Source organism: Engraulis encrasicolus, chromosome 6, assembly GCF_034702125.1.
Source record: "Engraulis encrasicolus isolate BLACKSEA-1 chromosome 6, IST_EnEncr_1.0, whole genome shotgun sequence".
NCBI classification, from domain to species: domain Eukaryota; kingdom Metazoa; phylum Chordata; class Actinopteri; order Clupeiformes; family Engraulidae; genus Engraulis; species Engraulis encrasicolus.
The window spans coordinates 18,330,918-18,351,065 of NC_085862.1; the positions used below are offsets into that span (position 1 = coordinate 18,330,918).

Consider the following 20,148-nt stretch of genomic DNA (forward strand, 5'->3'; position numbering starts at 1 on the left):
GAGCGGTCTCCTGGCAACAGGTCATTCACTCCATGCATGCTCCATGCTGTAACAGTGACCTCCTCCTAACCCAGGCGCACGGTGCGCAATGCGTTGATGAGGTTGGGTTTTTTTTCGGGTTAGATTTGGAATATTTATTGAAGTTATAGAAGGGTAAGATTATTTCTCTTCTACTATTAATAAACAGATATTATACAATTGTGCATGATTTGAAATTGCAATAATTTGCGCAGTCGGATGGACCTACTATTTTCAAACATGAGACGCTTGGCAATGAATTGGAATGGAAATTGTAGCTGACCAAGATCTTTTGGCGAATACATTCTACCACCACTTGGGGTAGTTATTTCAAGCTGGGTTGAAGACTGAAAGCGAAGTGACTTGTAGGCTAGATTAGCCACTCAGGTTGTACTTTCCTGAGTATACCCACCAATACGAAGTATCCTACTTGAGGAGGTCGACACTTGCCCTCGGTTGCGCTTCGTTTACGGCTGATAAGTCCTGAGGTGAGTTAATATTTTGGCTGTCACTTCTTGTGTATTTATAATTTGACTATAATGCTCACGGACCCGTGGACACAATGTTTCTTGCATGCGTCAAGTCAGAATGTCTGGCATAGCCTAAGCATTGCGCTCGTTTCAATTCCATAATAAGTTGCGTATCAATCTCCACTCACAACTTACTTTTGTTGAAAACGTCACTTTTGTGTTATGGTGTAGCGTGGTATTCTACAACTAACTTAACTACAAATCAACTTTGTCTTAACATTTAGTCGGTAGATCGTAGCTTTTACTGGAGACTGACTTGCTGGCTGGCTGACTTGCATTCCTTTGTGTACTGGTGTGGGCTGCGTATTTGGTCAGTTTCTGTTATTACGCATACATTTGAAGTGTCCTAACTTGTGTCTAGCTGTTGAATTTTGTGACCGATATTAATTTACATGTTGGGTCAAGTCATTTGGCCACTAACTGACCTAAACTATCCGCCGCCTGTTTTGGGGCGTGTCATACAGCCTACGCTTCAGATCATGGTGTTCAGAAAATTGTCAGAGAATGGACACATTTCTGCATAGCTTAGAGCGTATATTTCTTTAGCTTCTTTCATTACTTTTCTTTTGGACACTTGCTCGAATTTAGTTGTGGCCGAGCGAGTAGGCCTGTTCATGTGGAGCCATTACCTGTCGGTGTGAATAAGTAAGGGCACAAATAGGCCTAGGTGAAAGGTTAGTGACTCCACCTTGACACTGCCTCTGTGATGCTAGCTTTAGGAGAGCCATTTGTTACGAAAGCCATGTGAATGGACTTGTAGCCTACTTGTCATTAACTGCAATGTCATGAAGGTCTGTCCATAGAATTCTCAACGCAGCTAGATTGTTGTTTCTGTTTTGCTATAGCTACAAACCAAGAGAAGTGCCATAGACGGTAGTAGTGCCCACTGGCATTGTCAAGAGGAGGGGTAGTCATGGCTACAGACAGGGATCCCACGGTCACCGCCAAGCTTCTGCACCTCATCTGTCTCTCCACCTTCTGGGGGATGCAGATATGGGTCACCTTCATTTCCAGTAAGTAATGACTCACCAATCATCCCTAATTCCATCAAACCATCTCAGTCTACACACAGGTTGCAATAATACATACTATAGGTCTGGCAGGGGCATGGCTTATGATGCATTTAAAAAAAATACTCAAAGGGGTCAGAGCAGCACCTGTCATATTCTTAAAACACCTAACTGCACCATTTTCCCTCTGGATTAATAAAAGTAGGCCTACACTTAAACTAGCAATGTTGGCAAAACAAAAGTATGCGCTCGTACCCCTACTTCACGCCTTTATCTTCCTCTAAGTTCTACTGGACTAACAGTAGTCTCTATATTCCCCCTGCTTGCACTAGGCTTTGTGATGGACAACAACCTCAACAGGCATACGTTTGGCTTCATCCAGAGCAGGTTGTTCCCATTCTACCACCACATCGGCTCGGCCTGTGCCTTCTTCAACCTGGCCATCTTCGCCGTCTATCACCCCAGCGACATGCTGGACGACAAGGAGGCCTTCCAGGTACCAGCATGCATGGAAGCAGCATGGACTGAGTGCTCTCTCTCTCTGTCTCTCTGTCTGTCTCTCTGTCTGTCTCTCTCTCTCTCTCTCTCTCTCTCTCTCTGGGTCCATTTCAAACTAGTACCTCCCATCCTCTCATTTTGCGTGTGGTCTTGTGATGTGAGGCAAGACATCATTATTGATGATTGAAGCTTTTTTCAATGTCTTACAAAAGCACAATTCAGAGTTCATTTTCTGAATTGCATTCGGGATGCTGAAAATGGGGGAATAGCCCCTCCAAAAGTTGTTGTGTCTCGGTTGACAGAAGGGAAACGTTTTTTGTTTTGTCCGCTTTGTTTTGAAGAGTGATACATTCTACTGTCTTAAAGGGACACTGTGTGAGATTTTTAGTTGTTTATTTCCAGAATTCATGCTGCCCATTCATTAATGTTACCTTTTAATGTTAAGTATTCATTATGACCGGAAAAATTGCTTTCATGTAAATATTAAATTTGTCGATAGCCAACCCAGTTTCAATGAGCAGCATAGTTGCAGTACCTTTTTTTACCATTTCCTGCACAGTGTCCCTTTAAGTGCACCATATTGAATTATCACTACAAGATGTTCTTTATTCTGCACATGTGACTTTTTATTTCCAATGTTTCCCGCAGAACATGTCTTTGCTTGCCTGGTTATCACCAGACCTAATCACAAGTGAGATAAGGTGTGGAGAACTGCCTACTGTAAATCCCGTAGAGGGTGTGTGGTTTACGATTGACGACGGCTGTTTATTGGGCGTTACGAATGTGTATCATTTGGCATACGTAGCCATAGCCAATCGTGTCAGTTGTATCTATTCAAACAAACTGCAGTCATCGCCTTTCCACGCCTCTATGCTCTCTGATTGGAGAGAGACAGGGACCATGATCTTCTCCGTTCTCTGGGTATAGACACATATGCTGTCTTTTAGATCGGAATGATTATGCAAAGCAGCATGGGATTTCCCAGGCTATGTCTTTGTCATATTAATGGCTATGTTCTGCCGTTTCATATAAAAGACTCAATTTTGTAAAGAAACATTAGAATTTCAAAATCCATGTTTTTGTTGTATTTTTTATCAAGCCTTAGTTCTAAAGTGCTGCTGTCTTCTCTCCTCTTTATCCCGCGTCTCCCTCTGCCTACCTGCAGATCTTCATCTTCTTCGTCTGTGTGACGGTGGCCGCCATCAACGCCCAGTGGTTCGGCCAGATGACGTCGGAGATGATGGCCGACATGCACCTGATCGAGCAGGCGTGCGGGCTGGGCCAGGACATCGGGCTGTCGTCCAATCGCCAGGCCTACGCCAAGCTGTGTGACTCGGACCCCAAGTACAAGAGGCTGACCAGCCGTCTGTGGCTCTACCACCTGCTCTCCTCGCTCTGCAACCTCTGCTGCATAGTCTGCAACGGATACAGCCTCTACTACCTGGCCGACAACTTGGCAACCATCTGATTCCGGAACTTGGAACTTGGAACTGGCCCATGGCTTCCATGTTCTTCTTGTCTCCCAGGATGCAATGCAACATTCTCACGTCTATGTGAGCAAGCATCAATGTTTTTTTGTTTTTTTTCCTCTCAGACACTCAGGTACCTCTGATGCTTGCAAAGTGGAATTTTCTACATTATAAATCTATATTTTAAGTGCACATTTACAAAATATTACTGTAATTGTTTTTATATAGAGAAATATAAAGCTTTCTTGACAATGGTTGGTAGTGTGCCGCCGCATAGTCTATGAGAGGCCAGTGAAGTCTGGAACCTCAAGGATCAGACCAGCTGTAGCAGGTACTCGTTGACCATTGACTGAGATGAGAACAAAGGGGATACGTGTTGTTTTTTTGTTATCATGACATAATTAGGTGACTGTCCTTTTGAAAGTGCCCACTGGCAGACATTGGCTGGATCTCAAATGGCGCACTTTTGTGCACTTCGGGCACTATGTTTCAGTGCGTAACTAATACGGCATGCACACTGAAACATGAACACTAAAGTGCACAAGTGCACCATTTGAGATTCAGCCATTGTCTTTGTGTGGCTGGCTAAGAAGCTAGCCTTTTCTATTGGTTTCTGGCATACTACATACGTACTTACCTTGGGCTGTTCCACAGACATCTGACCTTTCACCTGGAATGGTTGCGTGTGCGGTTGTGCTCCACTGACACCCTTACATGCCAAAAGAAGACACTCAGAGTGTGAACAACGCATTACTGTCATTCAGGTTACTCCCTGTCAGCCTCCTGCCATGATATTAAGGTCTTTTGTTGGTTATGTTATGTGTTCATTTATTTGTGAGTTAACTTGTAAATGTCATACTTTGATATGTGTTGGTACTCGTGTGCAAGTGTTGGCATAGAGACCAGTTCACTGAAACCACAGTCTTGTGCATCTGTCAAATGAAGTGTTAGCCTAGAACACGCAATGCCTGTTTGCCGCGCAAATCAATCTCTCTCTCTCTCTCTCTCTCTCTCTCTCTCTCTCTCTCTCTCTCTCTCTCTCTGGAATGTTGCTGTGCCTGTTGTGCTGGTCGCTTTCGGCACCATATTACCGTTTCCAACCTCGGCTCCCAATGCTCAACATGTGCACAGTTTTGACTTATTGATTTAACAGACTTGTGAACGCACTTGAGAAGTGTGGATGCCTTTAAAACTGAAATGCTGTTGCATATACGGCGTTTGATGTCAAAAGATCGAGCAACATACATAAACCACAGTGCCAACTGCATAAAAGCAAGTAGGGCCTAGTTCTTCATAGTACAATACATATATTATGTAAAATATATACACATAGTACAATGGATTATACACACAGAGAGAAGGTCTTTTATGGCTTCTGTGGCTTTTATCAGTTCTAGCCATGGGAGTCACTGAGCTCAGATACATGTACAGAGTATTCCGGTTTCAAACGGATTATTGTCAGTGCTCGCTTTAATACAACTTCCGGAATATTCTTTTTGCACGTGTGGAACCGTAATATTGGACATATTCAGAATTTCTAAAGAGTTTCCATGACTTGAACGCAAACCATAGCCTGTACTGCCACCATTCCATTTGAAATCTGCATATTCCTGGCGTCGTGTAACTGCTCATTGAGGATGGCTCGAACGTGTTTACAGCATGTCAAGGAGTACTGGGCCTCTTATGTCCAACAGCATACTGATGAACTGGCAGCTGAACAGAGCCTCATGATTTAGTGTGTATGTACAGTGATGACAGCTTTATTTTGGATTGTCTTGGGTTTCTGTCTGTGGACTTTGTTTGGACAAAAATGTTATTTTTTATTTTTTTATGTGATGTGTTTTGGCCAGTTATCCATTCCTATTGTAGCCGTGTTGAACAAACCTCCAGAGTTCTTGCCACTTTGAATTATGCTAGAATGTGTGTTATCCGCTCAGAAGCGGACCCCTACACACACACTACTATACATACATACACACACACACACACACTTTCATAATAGTGGGCATGGCATGTCTCCCACAGATTCAAATGACTGTTGAAAGTGAATTTCTTCTTTAATGTCATGTGCAAGGGTCATATTTTGTTATCACAAAACTGTCATACCCAAAGATTTATAGAAGATATTACGTTATTGTTTTGTTGTTTTGTTGTTAATGTTTTTTTATTATTGTTCTGACCCACCACCATGGCTTAGGCTATTTACTTATTTGCTTTCTCAAGAAAGTAAAATGAGTAAAAACTAATTAACCCTGTTACTTCAGAGTCTCTGTTGCAATTCAAAAGGCTCAGATTTCTGTCATTAGCTCCGTTTACTGATGTGATTGTGTGTCGTATTGACGGTGTGTGTGTATGGTTATGGTTCATGAATTCATCGACGGCATATTTGCATCTGCTTTATGCATCAAGTATGTGTTGTCAAATAAACGATACATGTGGGGTTTGATCATGTGGTTCAATATGATATTCAAGACATTTCTTTTCAATTAAACAAATTGAAATCATTCCATCCTCTCAGACTTTTAGTATCAGTTTTACACACAAGGAAATTCCTTTAGTGCAGATGGGATATTACCAGTGGTCTGATTAACTGTTTGCTGTTTTTATACTTTATAAAAACACGCATAGCTGAGACAAGAGGATAAGAGACTGAGATCAGGTGGTCTCCTAAAGGGGCATGGCAGCTACGTATGTAATGGCAGCTTAAAAACTTCTGTCATATTGATTCTAGAAGAAACTCCTCATGAACCGGGATCTTTATCAGTTGTCTCTGTTTTAAAGTCCCACAAGCCTGTACCAGTGTGACACGCTGTAATAATCATTGAAAGGTTAACTACCGTAGTGGCAAAGATGGCAGATGGGAGGACGGAGATGCCTTATCAATTCTACATGTATGGGAGGACAGTGGGGATCAGACACGATTTGCAAAAATGTGTGTCACATTGACACTGCAATACAATTAAAAATACTGTAAATTCATCAGGAAAGAAAATGGTGTGTGAAATTAGGCAGCCGTGGCCTGATGGATAAGAAGGTGAGCTTTTGATCAGAAGGTTGCATGTTCAAATTCCAGACCAGTTTGAAGAATGTACTGTAGGTGGCTTCCAATTCCACCATCCTTGCATGGCTTGAAGTGTCCTTCAGTAAGGAACCTACCTAACCCCACATTGCAATAACTGCAAACCATTCTAGATTACTGTTTCTCAACGGGGGCTCTATAACAGCGACCCAGAAAAGGCAGGGCAATTTTACATGACCACCTGTTAATTGTGTCCTAGTCCCTTAGAAGTGTTTAAAAAACAAACAAATACACAAAAAAACATCTGCCTCTAAGGACTCTCACCCTAAGGACTCTGCCCTGTAAGCCAGATTAACAGTCCAGGCCTTGTCCTGCCTGCAACTAATGATATATGGTTGAGGGCTGTTCTCACCCAGTACAGTCTTAATGTGATGGATTGTTTGTTGGGAAGACCAGATACGTCCCCATTGTAGTAAATAGCTTCCTCTTTGTTGCATTCCACAGACGCCCAGAGCATTAGGGCCTGCCACATGCTGGCCGGCTAGAGTACAGCCAGAAAACAAGCTGCTGTTTTGTGTACGGTTATGAGTGAGGCACCTACTACAGTACACAGGAAAGACCATGGATCATCTTTTTTTTTCATGATGTTATCAGTTTCCGTCTCTCAGAAAAGTGCTGGTAACGGGGTTAAGGGTACAAGCCAATGCCGCTCCTCCCATCGAGTCCTCTGGTCTATGGTCCCCTCCCGTGGAGGTACACAATATGGTTTCCACACTGTCAGGCCTGAGACAGCTGGATTCTGTGCAGCAACCTGGAAATAAAACCCAAATCTTTTTTTCTGTGCAGTGTTGAGCGGTCTGTGCGGTAAGGCATAAACTCATGTGGATGCTATGTGTGAGAGGGGCCAAACACCTCAGCTTTTTGGGGGTTCTCCCCAGTCAAAATCCTGTTTGCAAAGGCGAGAGTAACTTCTGAATAGTGTTTTTGCGAGACATTGAATAGAAAAGTGACTTATTGATATGGTGATGCCGTTTGAACGAGGCCATAGGTATTACTGGAGGAGTGATAATGAGGTGTACCCTTAGTTTCCCACTAAAAAACAATGATGAGTCTTTGCTGCCCTCTGCTGGTGAAAAGCTGATCCCGCCTGTCAGGCAAAACTTCGAGAGGGGTCTGGCTGCAGGCTTGCAGCCGGGTCAGTGGTGACGTCACCACTGAACTGCGGGACAGAGTCGACGTCACACGTGAGCCACACGACAGTCTGTGGGCCTACAAGACCGCGACATCAAGCTAAAATGTAAACAATCCGATCCTCGGTCTCGTCTTTTGAAATTCAGACTTTAAATTGAGAAGACATGTTTTCAACACGTAGGCCTATAATGTTGCTTAATGTCGAATGTTATGTTTTGTGGTCTGTGTCCCCGCTCTGCGCATGTGCAACACGATTCGTGGAGTAGTCGCCCTTCAGTTTGCTAAAGGCTTGTTTCGCTGAAAGGCTGTCTGTACTCTGTAACATTTGTTTTGTTCGAGTAGCCGAGGTTATATGGCATTTTTCGTGGTTTATTGATACACCACGTAATGTTATAACTGTAGTGTGTGCCGGGAAAGAAACGAAAGGCCAACTAGTATCACGTGGAACATTAAAACAGGCCAACACCTCTTTGCTGGTGGTTGAAATTTGGAAGGCGACATTGGCTGGACAAGTGGTGTCGTAGCTCAGCGAGTTAATTCTGTAAAAAAAAAATGTTTTGGCATAGCGATGTGGCAGGTTCGCGTCCCCGAGGGGGACGAGTTGTGTTATCATACTTCTGCCACATTCCTAACATTATAATGTTGCCGGTGGTGTATGGAAAATATCTAGACCAGAGTCATTTCCTTGGGTTAATTAAAGTTAAAGACTAACGACACATGACGTGGCCGTCTGTCAAAGATAGCCTTTTTAATTCTGAAAGACGATGTAGGCATAGGCCTACATAAGAAAAGAATAATAACTAGAAATGCATTCTCACAGAAAATGCTGGAAGCGGGCTTGCCTTTTGGGGCAGAGATGAAACAAAGTACTATTGAGAAAACAAAGCTAAATGAAATCTTGGAAAAACTCCATCCACCCAGTCAGAAGTTATGGGCCAAACAATTCAGCCATCTTGGATTCAGCCATCTTGAAAGTGTTGTAGCTCTGCGTTTTGGGGATATACTAAATGACATACATGGTATTTTAAGTTGGCTAAGGAACACTGCATATGATATAATTTTGAAAATCAACATGGCTTCGACTGGGGTTCGAACCTCCAACCCCCATATCCCTAATTCAGCACATTTGCCATTCATACTAAATGACATACATGGCATTTTAAGTTGGCCAAGGAACACTGCATATGATATAATTTTGAAAATCAACATGGCTTCGACTGGGATTCGAACCCCCAACCTCCATATCTGTAATTCAGCACATTTGCCATGCATACTAAATGACATACATGGCATTTTAAGTTGGCCAAGGAACACTGCATATGACATAATTTTGAAAATCAACATGGCTTTGACTGGGGTTCGAACCCCCAACCTCAATATCTGTAATTCAGCACATTTGCCATCCATACTAAATGACATACATGGCATTTTAAGTCGGCCAAGGAACGCTGCATATGATATAATTTAGAAAATCAACATGGCTTTGACTGGGGTTCGAACCCCCAACCTCAATATCTGTAATTCAGCACATTTGCCATCCATACTAAATGACATACATGGCATTTTAAGTTGGCCAAGGAACACTGCATATGATATAATTTAGAAAATCAACATGGCTTTGACTGGGGTTCGAACCCCCAACCTCAATATCTGTAATTCAGCACATTTGCCATCGATACTAAATGACATACATGGTATTTTAACTTGGCTAAGGAACACTGCATATGATATCATTTTGAAAATCAGCATCGCTTCAAGTGGGATTCGAACTCTCAACCTCCATATCTCTAATCCAGCACATTTGCCATTGACAATAAATGACATACATGGCATTTTAAGTTGGCCAAGGAACACTGCATATGATATAATTTTGAAAATCAACATGGCTTCGGGTGGGGTTTGAACCCTCAACCTCCATATCTCTAATCCAGCAGCATGCATTCCCATTATGCCAAGCAGCTAGCTGTCATGCACAGTCCAGCAAGACTATATCACATTGCATTGAAGAGCTGAACAATAGACTTCTAGAATGGCTGCTCACACCTGCTCGTTAAGAATAGAATCTTGAGACAGTGGCAGTTAAGATGGAACACTTCATTGGGAGCACCTGTTCTGATACTAACTGACAGTTAGTATTGAGCCTTAAAAAGGGGAGAGAATGAGAATGAGTTTTTTGTCTTTACAACATCGTTGTAAAAAAACTAAAAGGAGTTGGCACGTGTCCTTTTCACAGACCGGAGTCATGCTTGTGATCTCTCTAACAGTCTTTGAATGAAGTTTATAGGTTAAAGGGTTCAGGCACAAATGGACCTCCGTGTGGGACATGCGCTGATCTCTTGAAAAATGCATTTTTGGAAAGACTGGGATTCCCCATAGACCCAGGCCTGTTTTTTTTACAAACCTGCCATTTAAAAAGTATTGGGAGTTGGGAGATGAAACTTTGACAATTTGGAGACATCCCATAGAACTCGCTAAGGGACTGTTCGTAATTTACCGGGGGGGGAGGGCTGGTGCGTAGGGGGGGAGGGCCATGATGAAAAAAATGAGGTGGAGGGGAGGGCCATGGCAAAAAAAATCGGAGTTAGGGGGAGGGCCATGGGGAAAAAAACGAATTTATTTTATTTTCATTTATTTTTTAAAATAATAATTAAAAAATGCTCTGAAACACATCGCAAAGCGATGCAAGGTCCCGGGTGCATATAGCACTGAAGCGTGTATCTGTAATCAAAAAACTCTCAGGTGCAGCTACTGTAGATTGCCCGCGCTGACTCTCTTTCACTGTAGGATTGCTAGTGCTACGGAGGAACATTGAGCATCATAGAAAATGCCCGTGAGCAAATATCAAACTAGCAAATATCAAACTATGGGCTAAACAGTTTGGGAAGTTTTGACAACGAATTGGATGGGCATTTCCAGATGAATTTTGGAGAGGTGTTGTCAACTGGTGGTCAGTATGGTCAGCCTCTGGTAAGTCATGATTTTATTTAGCCTATTGGCACCGCCGTGTGCTTTACATCTGTGTTCAATGGTCGCATAGCACTGCCGAGAGAGACGTTTGTTTTGTTTAGCTTGTGGTGTCTGTCAAGGTAGTAATAAAAGTGGTATTAACAGCGATATGTTGGCTTGGGCATGCATCAACATACACGGTCTTAAACCCATTGGAGGAGCTAACTTGTTGTGAAGAGAAGTTTTATCACTTTGGTGATCAAAAACGGACCAACTAAGCAAGGAATTAGGTGAATTTAAAGTGCGACGGAAGAAGGGAATGTCACCAAAATTGTGCATCGTGTCGGGTAAGAAGTGACTTTTGTTTCTTGCGGTGGAGATTGGATTCGTAGTAGCACATTGGTAGGCTAGGTCTTGCCTATTGCTGGTGAAGTCTATCTTAGCATCGGAGTTGGCTATGGGGTGAATCTATAGCACAGCCGATGGTGTGTGTGGCTTGTCTATCATAATTGCCAAAGTTGAATTGCCGCGGTGTGAAATGGCTGTGCTATTGTTAGATGTTTTGGACTTTTGTAGTGGTGGCGATTTGTTCCTTTTGCCTCTTGCTGCTGATTTGACCACCGTTTAGCGGCACCTTTTAGTGCGTCTTAAATATGGGCAACGTCAAATGCAAACTAAAGGTGGCTTTCACACTCTCCCTGTATCAATAGCCAGCAATGGCACCAGCTGCTTTGGCGCTTAACTTACTTCTCTCGCCGATCACAGCACAAACTATTTGGCCGTCAGAGTGTGATCACATTCGGGAAGCAGTAGGCCTATGCCTGTCTGTGTGTGCGTGCGTGCTTTTGTGCGCGGGTGGGGAGACAGGGGTCCTGATCGTATGCATCTTGAGATATACACAGTCGCAATTGCAAGAAAATCTAAATTGTTTGAAAGCCCGGTCACCTCTCACAAGTGCATCGCATAGCCTATTCATGCATTTCTACTAATTTCACACATTGTAGGCCTAGACTGCCTATGGAGAAGAGAGAAACTGTCACGGCAGCGCGATTTGCTCTTGAACACGCCCTCACCTCCACATTAGGTGCGCGTTTCCCTTCCACAAGAAGAACTTAATAATTTTGAAGTGAAATGTTAAACAAAAAAAGGTAAAATTTAGTCATCCTTGGTTAGGCTACATAAAACATGAAGAAGTTAGTCAGATGGGATTCGCCATTCTTCATCCTAAAATTGATTAGAATGCAGGAAATTGCATCTAAAAAAAAACATTTTTTTTTTGGGAGAGGACTCCCAGACCCTCCGCTGACCACAGCACCCCCTGGTCAAAATGAGTTCCTGCGTCCCTGCAATTTGTCTTGGTGACAGTGGAGTTAGGCATCCCATGCAGCCGCAGAGGTAGATTCTAGCGGCTTCTCATAGGTATCCACTGATATCGATAGCACATAATAGTGCAGACAACCGCCCTTGATGTAGGCTACTCTGACTGTTGTCATGATGGTTGTTCATCTACCAATTTTACATATTACATTTTTGTACCTGTAGGGGGAGGGCCATGGGAAAACAAAATTGAAGTGGGGGGAGGGCCATGGGGAAAAAATTGAGGTGGAGGGGGGGGCCATGATTTTTTTTTTTGACCGGACTTCCAGCGCACCAGCCCTCCCCCCCCGGTAAATAACGTACAGTCCCTAACAACGCGCCAACTAAACTTCTAGGTGAAAGTGTTGATGTTTTATGACCGAAAAAGCCTCCTACACTCTAATCTTTAGAGTGGCGGAACTTTGGTTCATGGAGGTTCCACCACTGTTTTCAATGGGGACCCAGGCTTTAACAAAATCGCCAAAAACGGGAAAACGACAAGAGACACGGAGAAGCCTATAACTATACGCAATCTCCAAGCCGAGCCGGTCGTTTTAGTGTTTGAACGGTGTCTCTATCTCGAAAGGCCTAGGAGGAGATCCATTTTCTATTTTTACTGCCCCTGCACAAGACCAAGCTATAATAACTAGAAATGCATTCTCACAGAAAATGCTGGAAGCGGGCTTGCCTTTTGGGGCAGAGATGAAACAAAGTACTATTGAGAAAACAAAGCTAAAAGAAATCTTGGAAAAACTCCATCCACCCAGTCAGAAGTTATGGGCCAAACAATTCAGCCATCTTGGATTCAGCCATCTTGAAAGTGTTGTAGCTCTGCGTTTTGGGAATATACTAAATGACATACATGGTATTTTAAGTTGGCTAAGGAACACTGCATATGATATAATTTTGAAAATCAACATGGCTTCGAGCGGGATTAGAACTCACAACCTCCATATCTGTAATCCAACCCCTTTGCCATTGATATTAAATGACATACAATACATGATATTTGAAGTTGGCTAAGGAACACTGCATATGATATCATTTTGAAAATCAACATGGCTTCGACTGGGGTTCGAACCTCCAACCCCCATATCCCTAATTCAGCACATTTGCCATTCATACTAAATGACATACATGGCATTTTAAATTGGCCAAGGAACACTGCATATGATATAATTTTGAAAATCAACATGGCTTCGACTGGATTCGAACCCCCAACATCCATATCTGTAATTCAGCACATTTGCCATGCATACTAAATGACATACATGGCATTTTAAGTTGGCCAAGGAACACTGCATATGATATAATTTTGAAAATCAACATGGCTTTGACTGGGGTTCGAACCCCCAACCTCAATATCTGTAATTCAGCACATTTGCCATCGATACTAAATGACATACATGGCATTTTAAGTTGGCCAAGGAACACTGCATATGATATAATTTTGAAAATCAACATGGCTTTGACTGGGGTTCGAACCCCCAACCTCAATATCTGTAATTCAGCACATTTGCCATCCATACTAAATGACATACATGGCATTTTAAGTTGGCCAAGGAACACTGCATATGATATAATTTTGAAAATCAACATGGCTTTGACTGGGGTTCGAACCCCCAACCTCAATATCTGTAATTCAGCACATTTGCTATCGATACTAAATGACATACATGGTATTTTAACTTGGCTAAGGAACACTGCATATGATATAATTTTGAAAATCAGCATCGCTTCAAGTGGGATTCGAACTCTCAACCTCCATATCTCTAATCCAGCACATTTGCCATTGATAATAAATGACATACATGGCATTTTAAGTTGGCCAAGGAACACTGCATATGATATAATTTTGAAAATCAACATGGCTTCGGGTGGGTTTCAAACCCTCAACCTCCATATCTGTAATCCAGCAGCATGCATTCCCATTATGCCAAGCAGCTAGCTGTCATGCACAGTCCAGCAAGACTATATCACATTGCATTGAAGAGCTGAACAATAGACTTCTAGAATGGCTGCTCACACCTGCTCGTTAAGAATAGAATCTTGAGACAGTGGCAGTTAAGATGGAACACTTCATTGGGAGCACCTGTTCTGATACTAACTGACAGTTAGTATTGAGCCTTAAACAGTGGATAGAATGAGAATGACTTTTTTGTCTTTACAACATCGTTGTAAAAAAACTAAAAGGAGTTGGCACGTGTCCTTTTCACAGATCGGAGTCATGCTTGTGATCTCTCTAACAGTCTTTGAATGAAGTTTATAGGTTAAAGGGTTCAGGCACAAATGGACCTCCGTGTGGGACATGCGCTGATCTCTTGAAAAATGCATTTTTGGAAAGACTGGGATTCTCCATAGACCTAGGCCTGTTTTTTTTACAAACCTGCCATTTAAAAAGTATTGGGAGTTGGGAGATGAAACTTTGACAATTTGGAGACATCCCATAGAGCTCGCTAACAACGCGCCAACTAAACTTCTAGGTGAAAGTGTTGATGTTTTATGACCGAAAAAGCCTCCTACACTCTAATCTTTAGAGTGGCGGAATTTTGGTTCATGGAGGTTCCACCACTGTTTTCAATGGGGACCCAGGCTTTAACAAAATCGCCAAAAACGGGAAAACGACAAGAGACACGGAGAAGCCTATAACTATACGCGATCTCCAAGCCGAGCCGGTCGTTTTAGTGTTTGAACGGTGTCTCTATCTCGAAAGGCCTAGGAGGAGATCCATTTTCTATTTTACTGCTGCCCTGCACAAGACCAATAATAAAAGAAACAGGACTTAGAGATTACTATAATCGGGCCTTGCTCTGCAAGGGCCATGCTCTGCATGGTCCTTGCTCCGCAAGCCCGCTTAATAATAATAAAAACACATTGTGTGCAGTGCAAGCTTGCTATCTCAGTTGCCAAAGTAACACAACTCCCCCTCGGGGACGCGAACTTGCCACATCGTCCACTTCATCGCGTGTGACGTCGACACTGTCGCCTTCACGGGCTCGGGACCTCTCGAGACAGCTGACGACACTGCTCACATGACAATCGAGTTCTGGAGTTTGGCGCATGAACGCCACTGATCCCGGAACAATCGGAAATTATGTGTGTTTTGTTTTGGTTCTCTTTTCTTTTTTTCGCCTCCACACCCACGACATGTCATTTTAGCTGAAGTAAGCTAAATTAAACAGTCAGAGACCAGCATTGCTGAAACATATGAATCTGAAATAAAATGACATCAACTGGTGTTGTTGATAGTGATTACAAGACGATATTTTAGCTTTTATGATACTGTTTACATGTCAGTTGCATGCATGGGCGCCATGTTGATGATGCGTGTGTCGTCACACAAAACACAAGCTCGGGAACTCGTTGTTCTATACTTCCGCCAGAGATCAACCTCGATAATTATCTGTAAATAATCCAAATGTCCACACAAGGATTCCTCAAAGGATTATTATATTATAAAAGAGTTCTATGACGTGAGCAGACCAACTGCCGTCTCAGCTGATGCCAGCAGCTATGGCATTGGCGGTGTACTGCTTCAGCTCCACGACAACGACTGGAAACCAGTGGCGTACTGTTCTAGGAGACTCACCGATGCGGAGACCAGGTACGCACAAATAGAAAAAGAGTGCCTGGCGAGTGTGTGGGCGTGTGAGAGATTCGAAAAGTACCTGTATGGTCTGGAGGACTTTAAGCTTGTGACAGACCACAAACCCCTCGTTCCCCTCATGAACAAGAAAGATCTGGACAATGTGCCTATACGGTGTCAAAGACTACTCATGAGGCTCATGCGATTCAAACCAACAGCTGAATACGCACCAGGAAAGACACTGACTGTGGCTGACACACTGTCACGCAGTCCACTACCGTGCCAGCAGGAGGAGAGTGACACTCACAACGAGGTGGCGTGCTACATAGCCGCCATCATGGAGACCATGCCAGCTACACCAACGAGGCTGGAGGCCATCAGAGTAGCCACGGCGGCCGACCCCAATCTACAGCTGGTGTTGCGGTACATCAGAGCAGGGTGGCCAGAGTACATTGGGAATGTACCAACAGCAGTACGTGAGTACTTTCCATTCAAAAATGAACTGTCTGAATTCAATGGCATTGTCACCAGGGGCAGCCGAATGGTGATTCCAGACACGCTGAGAGAGGACACACTGGACCGCATTCACCATGGGCGCCAGGGACTAACCAAATGCAGAGAACTTCAGCACTGGAGATGTGGAGAGGCACTCTTTGATCGTGCGAAATGCCTCCTGCTGGGCATGGTCCCATACCCAGGCTGACTTGGACTTCAGCAGTGCGTACAGTGGCTGGCCTATTGTGGAGAGGTTGGGAATGAATTTCCCCAGGTAGTTGAACATACCCAGCACTCGTCTCTCTCGCTCTTCGATGTTGTGTGGTGCTGGTAGCTCTCTGATGGCTTTTACCTTGTCAGGGTCTGGTCTCACCCCTGACTCGTCGATGACCTGGCCCAGGAACTGAAGAGTGTTCTGCCTGAACTTGCACTTCTCCTTGTTGAGCTTGAGGCCGGCCGACTCGATCCGCTCGAGCACTTTGTTGAGGCGCTGGTCGTGCTGTTCTGCTGTCTGTCCGTACACATCGTCCATGAACAGCGCCACGCCGTCGAGGTCTTGTAGAGTCTCCGCCATCTTGCGCTGGAAGATCTCAGGAGCGCTGGTGATGCCAAACGGGAGCCTTTTGAAAGCGTACCTCCCGAATGGTGTGAGGAAGGTGGTCAACTTGCTGCTTTCAGGGTGCAGAGGGATCTGCCAGAACCCGGAGGCTGCGTCAAGCGATGTGAATGTCTCCTCTGCAGCAGTCTCTCTCCTCACAGCTTCATTCAAGCGCTTTAAGTCCACACAGATACGCACCTTGCCGTTCTTTCTCGGGACAGGCACCATGGGCGCGCACCAGTCTGTTGGCTCGGTCACCGCCTCGATGATGTCGTTCTCCTCCATGCGCTTTAGTTCCTCCTGAACTTTGGCCATGAGGGGTAAGGGAACTCGGCGGGCAGCGTGCACGGCGTATGGCTGAGCGTTCTCCCTGAGCTGGATCTTGACTGGCTCAGTATTGAGAGTCCCATGCTCACCAAACGCCCCGTGAACCTCCTCAATGCGCTTCACCAGTCCCATTGTGGTTGCTGTGTCTCTGCTGAGCAGGTTGTTTGCTGTCTGGCCTCGGATGACATACACTGGGAACGAGTAGGGCTTGCCTTTGTACTGGATGTTGGTGGTGAATTTCCCCAGACAGTCCAACTGACCGCCAGGGCTGTACAGTGTGATGTTGGAGGGCTCTAGTTGTCTCTGGGGAACTAGTCTGCTGAATGTTTCCACTCCCATGACGTTTGTGTCAGCCCCAGTGTCGATCTTGAATTTAACTGGTGTAGCCCCAATTTTCAACTGCACAGTCCACAATTCATCGGATGTTGTCGCGTTGGTCACCGCTCCCAGAAAGTACGGTGACACGTCTGTCCTCTCTGTGACTTCCCTCACTGCTTTGCTACTACGGCATTTTCGCTCCCAATGGCCCCTTTTCCCACAGTTATTACAGGTAGAGTTCTTAGCTGGGCAAGTATCGGGGTTGCCATGTCTCATTTTGCCACATCGGCCACATTTCGGATCGTTTCGTCCGTTTTCTTTTCGTGGGGGCTGCCATCTTTGATGTTTACCTTTTGTCGTCGCTTTCCCGCGCACTTCTTCCACTGCTACTCTGCCTTCGCCCTGCTGCTGGTGCACCTGCAATGCCACCTCCTCAGACTGGCGAACAGTTTGTACAGTGTCGGCAAGTGTTAGCTTCGACTCAAGCTGTAGCCTACGAGACAGTTCCTTGTCAAGTATCCCCAGCACGATACGGTCTCTGATGTGCTCCTCTTTATGAACCCCAAAGTCGCAGTATTCCGACATTTCGTACAGCGCCCTGATAAACATTTCAGCCTTCTCACCGGGCCGCTGCGACCGTTGGTAAAAGCAAGCGCGCTCGTGAATCACATTCCGTTTGGGGAAGAAGTACTCGTCGTATTTTCCTAATACTGTATCGTAGTCATCTTCTTCTCCCATCTCGTCGAAAGTGAATGACTTGAAAATGTTTTCAGCCTCAGAGCCCATAGCGTATATCAGCGAACTGACCTGAACATCTCCATCTTAAGAGATTTGTAGTCGTCCGATAACGTTGGACACACTGACGCCAATCTGCCCATTCATTCGGACAATCAAACTTAAAGTTCTCCGGTGGGTTAAACTTGGCCATTTTCCGATGGAAACGAGTAGTCCGTCACGACTTCTGACACCATGTAAATAATCCAAATGTCCACACAAGGATTCCTCAAAGGATTATTATATTATAAAAGATTCAGAGGGAACACAACAGATACAGCTTACTTCTTGTAGCTTAACTTTCTAACCGCCAGTTATTGACATGCGCACTGGCTGTACTCGCGCACTGGCCATAACCTCTTAAAGGTACAGAACACCATTACTGTTTACTATTATAATCACATTATGACATTATCGATCTGACATTGCGTCACCAAATGATCACTCCCACTTTCCCGAGGTTTTAGGTCGGCTTTCTGGGGATTCTCGACTTTTTGAATGAGCTAACTGTCCCGGAGGCCGGAGCAGGTCAGTGGTGACGTCACCACTGACCCGGCTGCAAGCCTGCAGCCAGTCATTATAGGAAACTTCTGCTGGGTTCAACAGTATGTATTTAGCCTGGAAAACCAGCGCCAACTGCTGGACAGCAAAATGTTTTGCCTGCGGTTGGGTTGTGCTCATCAACAATGTTCCGTTTTATCCATTCATCCGAGCCAGACTAAATTAGACATCCAATCCATTTAGGCTGGTTTATCAGGCTAGTATGTATTGTGTGTTTGTTGCTGTGGCTGTTTATGCCTGTGTGCAACTGTTTGTGTCTGTGTGGGCATAAATGAAACTTGAATTTGTATGTAGAAGCGTTGGCGTAGGCTGCTCAAACTCAGATGAGCGTGCGTCAGCATTATCTTGCTGCTCCAGGGGGTGCTACCATCCACTTCCCCTCTCTGCTGTACACCAATAAACAAACAAAAATAGGAGCACATTTTTTTCCCAGATTAATGTATTTTAAGTTCTTTTCTACTGCCAGGTCAAGTCAATTTAGTTGGAGAGGTAAGTCCTCCATGTTGTGCATTTTGGGCGTGTGGGTGTGTATATGTGTGTGTGTGTGTGTTTGTTTAACGAGCCCATTCTCGGGGAAAATCAACTACATGCTTTGTGGTGCCGCTACGATATAGCCTCAGTTTTCGTAGTTGGGCAACGCGCACTGTCGTCGAGAGTGTGTGAGAGAGAGGGTGAGAGAGAGAGACCACCCGAGCAGCAAGCATTCCGGGAGGTGATGCAATGTCTCCCTTCCTCCAACATTATCCCCAACCTTAACCCTACACTTAACCTTAACCCTAACCCTAAACTTAACCCTAAACTTAACCGTAAATCACTTTGAAATGTTTGATTACCGTCGTTTCCAGTTAGCCTTCAGTCGCGCTTAATTGTTGACGTCCGTCCGCATTATTCTTCCCCCCAGAACCAAACTACCCCAATTGTCAGTTCCCCCTTTCGTCGCCCAACCACGAGAAACGAGGCTATTCATAAAGGCACCATGAGGCTTAAGAGTGATTCTACGAATCGCCTGCGCTTTTGGCAAAAGCGAAATGTCAATTATCTGTTGTTTTTTTTTCAACTAAATGACCTAGATGTTTACATAGTGTATATATTTAAGTTTCCAAACAAACAAATTGCCAAGCTTAATCTTAAATCATTTGATAAATACTCTAATGAAAGCGAACATTTGCTTGATTATTTTGTCAACAGTGTTATGGACAAATACTATGTCATTTCAAACATATATAAAAATACTACAGAGTTGAAACAACATACGTTTGAAAGTGCTTATGTCTCTTAGCAATAATGTTGTCATTAATCTGTGCAATTTATATAGAAAATGTGATTGTTGAGCTTCATAAGTAGGATTTTATGATTCACTGTGATACAGACTGACACAATTTTCATTATAAATCCCTGTAACGTCTGATTTGAATTTAGTCACCCTCCTTACACAAGACTTCCTTCTCCAGA

The 20,148-nt window shown here is 44.1% G+C and overlaps 1 protein-coding gene across 2 annotated transcripts; it reads left to right on the forward strand.

Moving 5' to 3' along the window:
• The first annotated feature begins 45 nt into the window (after positions 1 to 45).
• Positions 46 to 5,971, forward strand: si:ch211-121a2.4 (transmembrane protein 205). Of its 2 annotated transcripts, none has more exons than XM_063200818.1 (4): positions 46 to 506; positions 1,394 to 1,561; positions 1,891 to 2,054; positions 3,222 to 5,971. In XM_063200818.1, the coding sequence occupies exons 2-4, from the start codon at positions 1,462 to 1,464 to the stop codon at positions 3,522 to 3,524; spliced, it is 567 nt and encodes a 188-aa protein (XP_063056888.1). In that variant the 5' UTR covers positions 46 to 506; positions 1,394 to 1,461; the 3' UTR covers positions 3,525 to 5,971. The 2 variants fall into 2 exon arrangements, with proteins under 2 accessions (XP_063056888.1, XP_063056889.1); XM_063200819.1 differs by having other exon boundaries at positions 46 to 153.
• Positions 5,972 to 20,148: the final 14,177 nt, after the last annotated feature.

Bases quoted from the DNA above. Each gene is read 5' to 3' on its own strand.
- si:ch211-121a2.4 (XM_063200818.1), top strand. From the start codon at position 1,462: ATGGCTACAGACAGGGATCCCACGGTCACCGCCAAGCTTCTGCACCTC. The intron at 1,562-1,890 runs GTAAGTAATGAC...TGCTTGCACTAG, and splicing joins ATGGGTCACCTTCATTTCCA to GCTTTGTGATGGACAACAAC. The intron at 2,055-3,221 runs GTACCAGCATGC...GCCTACCTGCAG, and splicing joins ACGACAAGGAGGCCTTCCAG to ATCTTCATCTTCTTCGTCTG.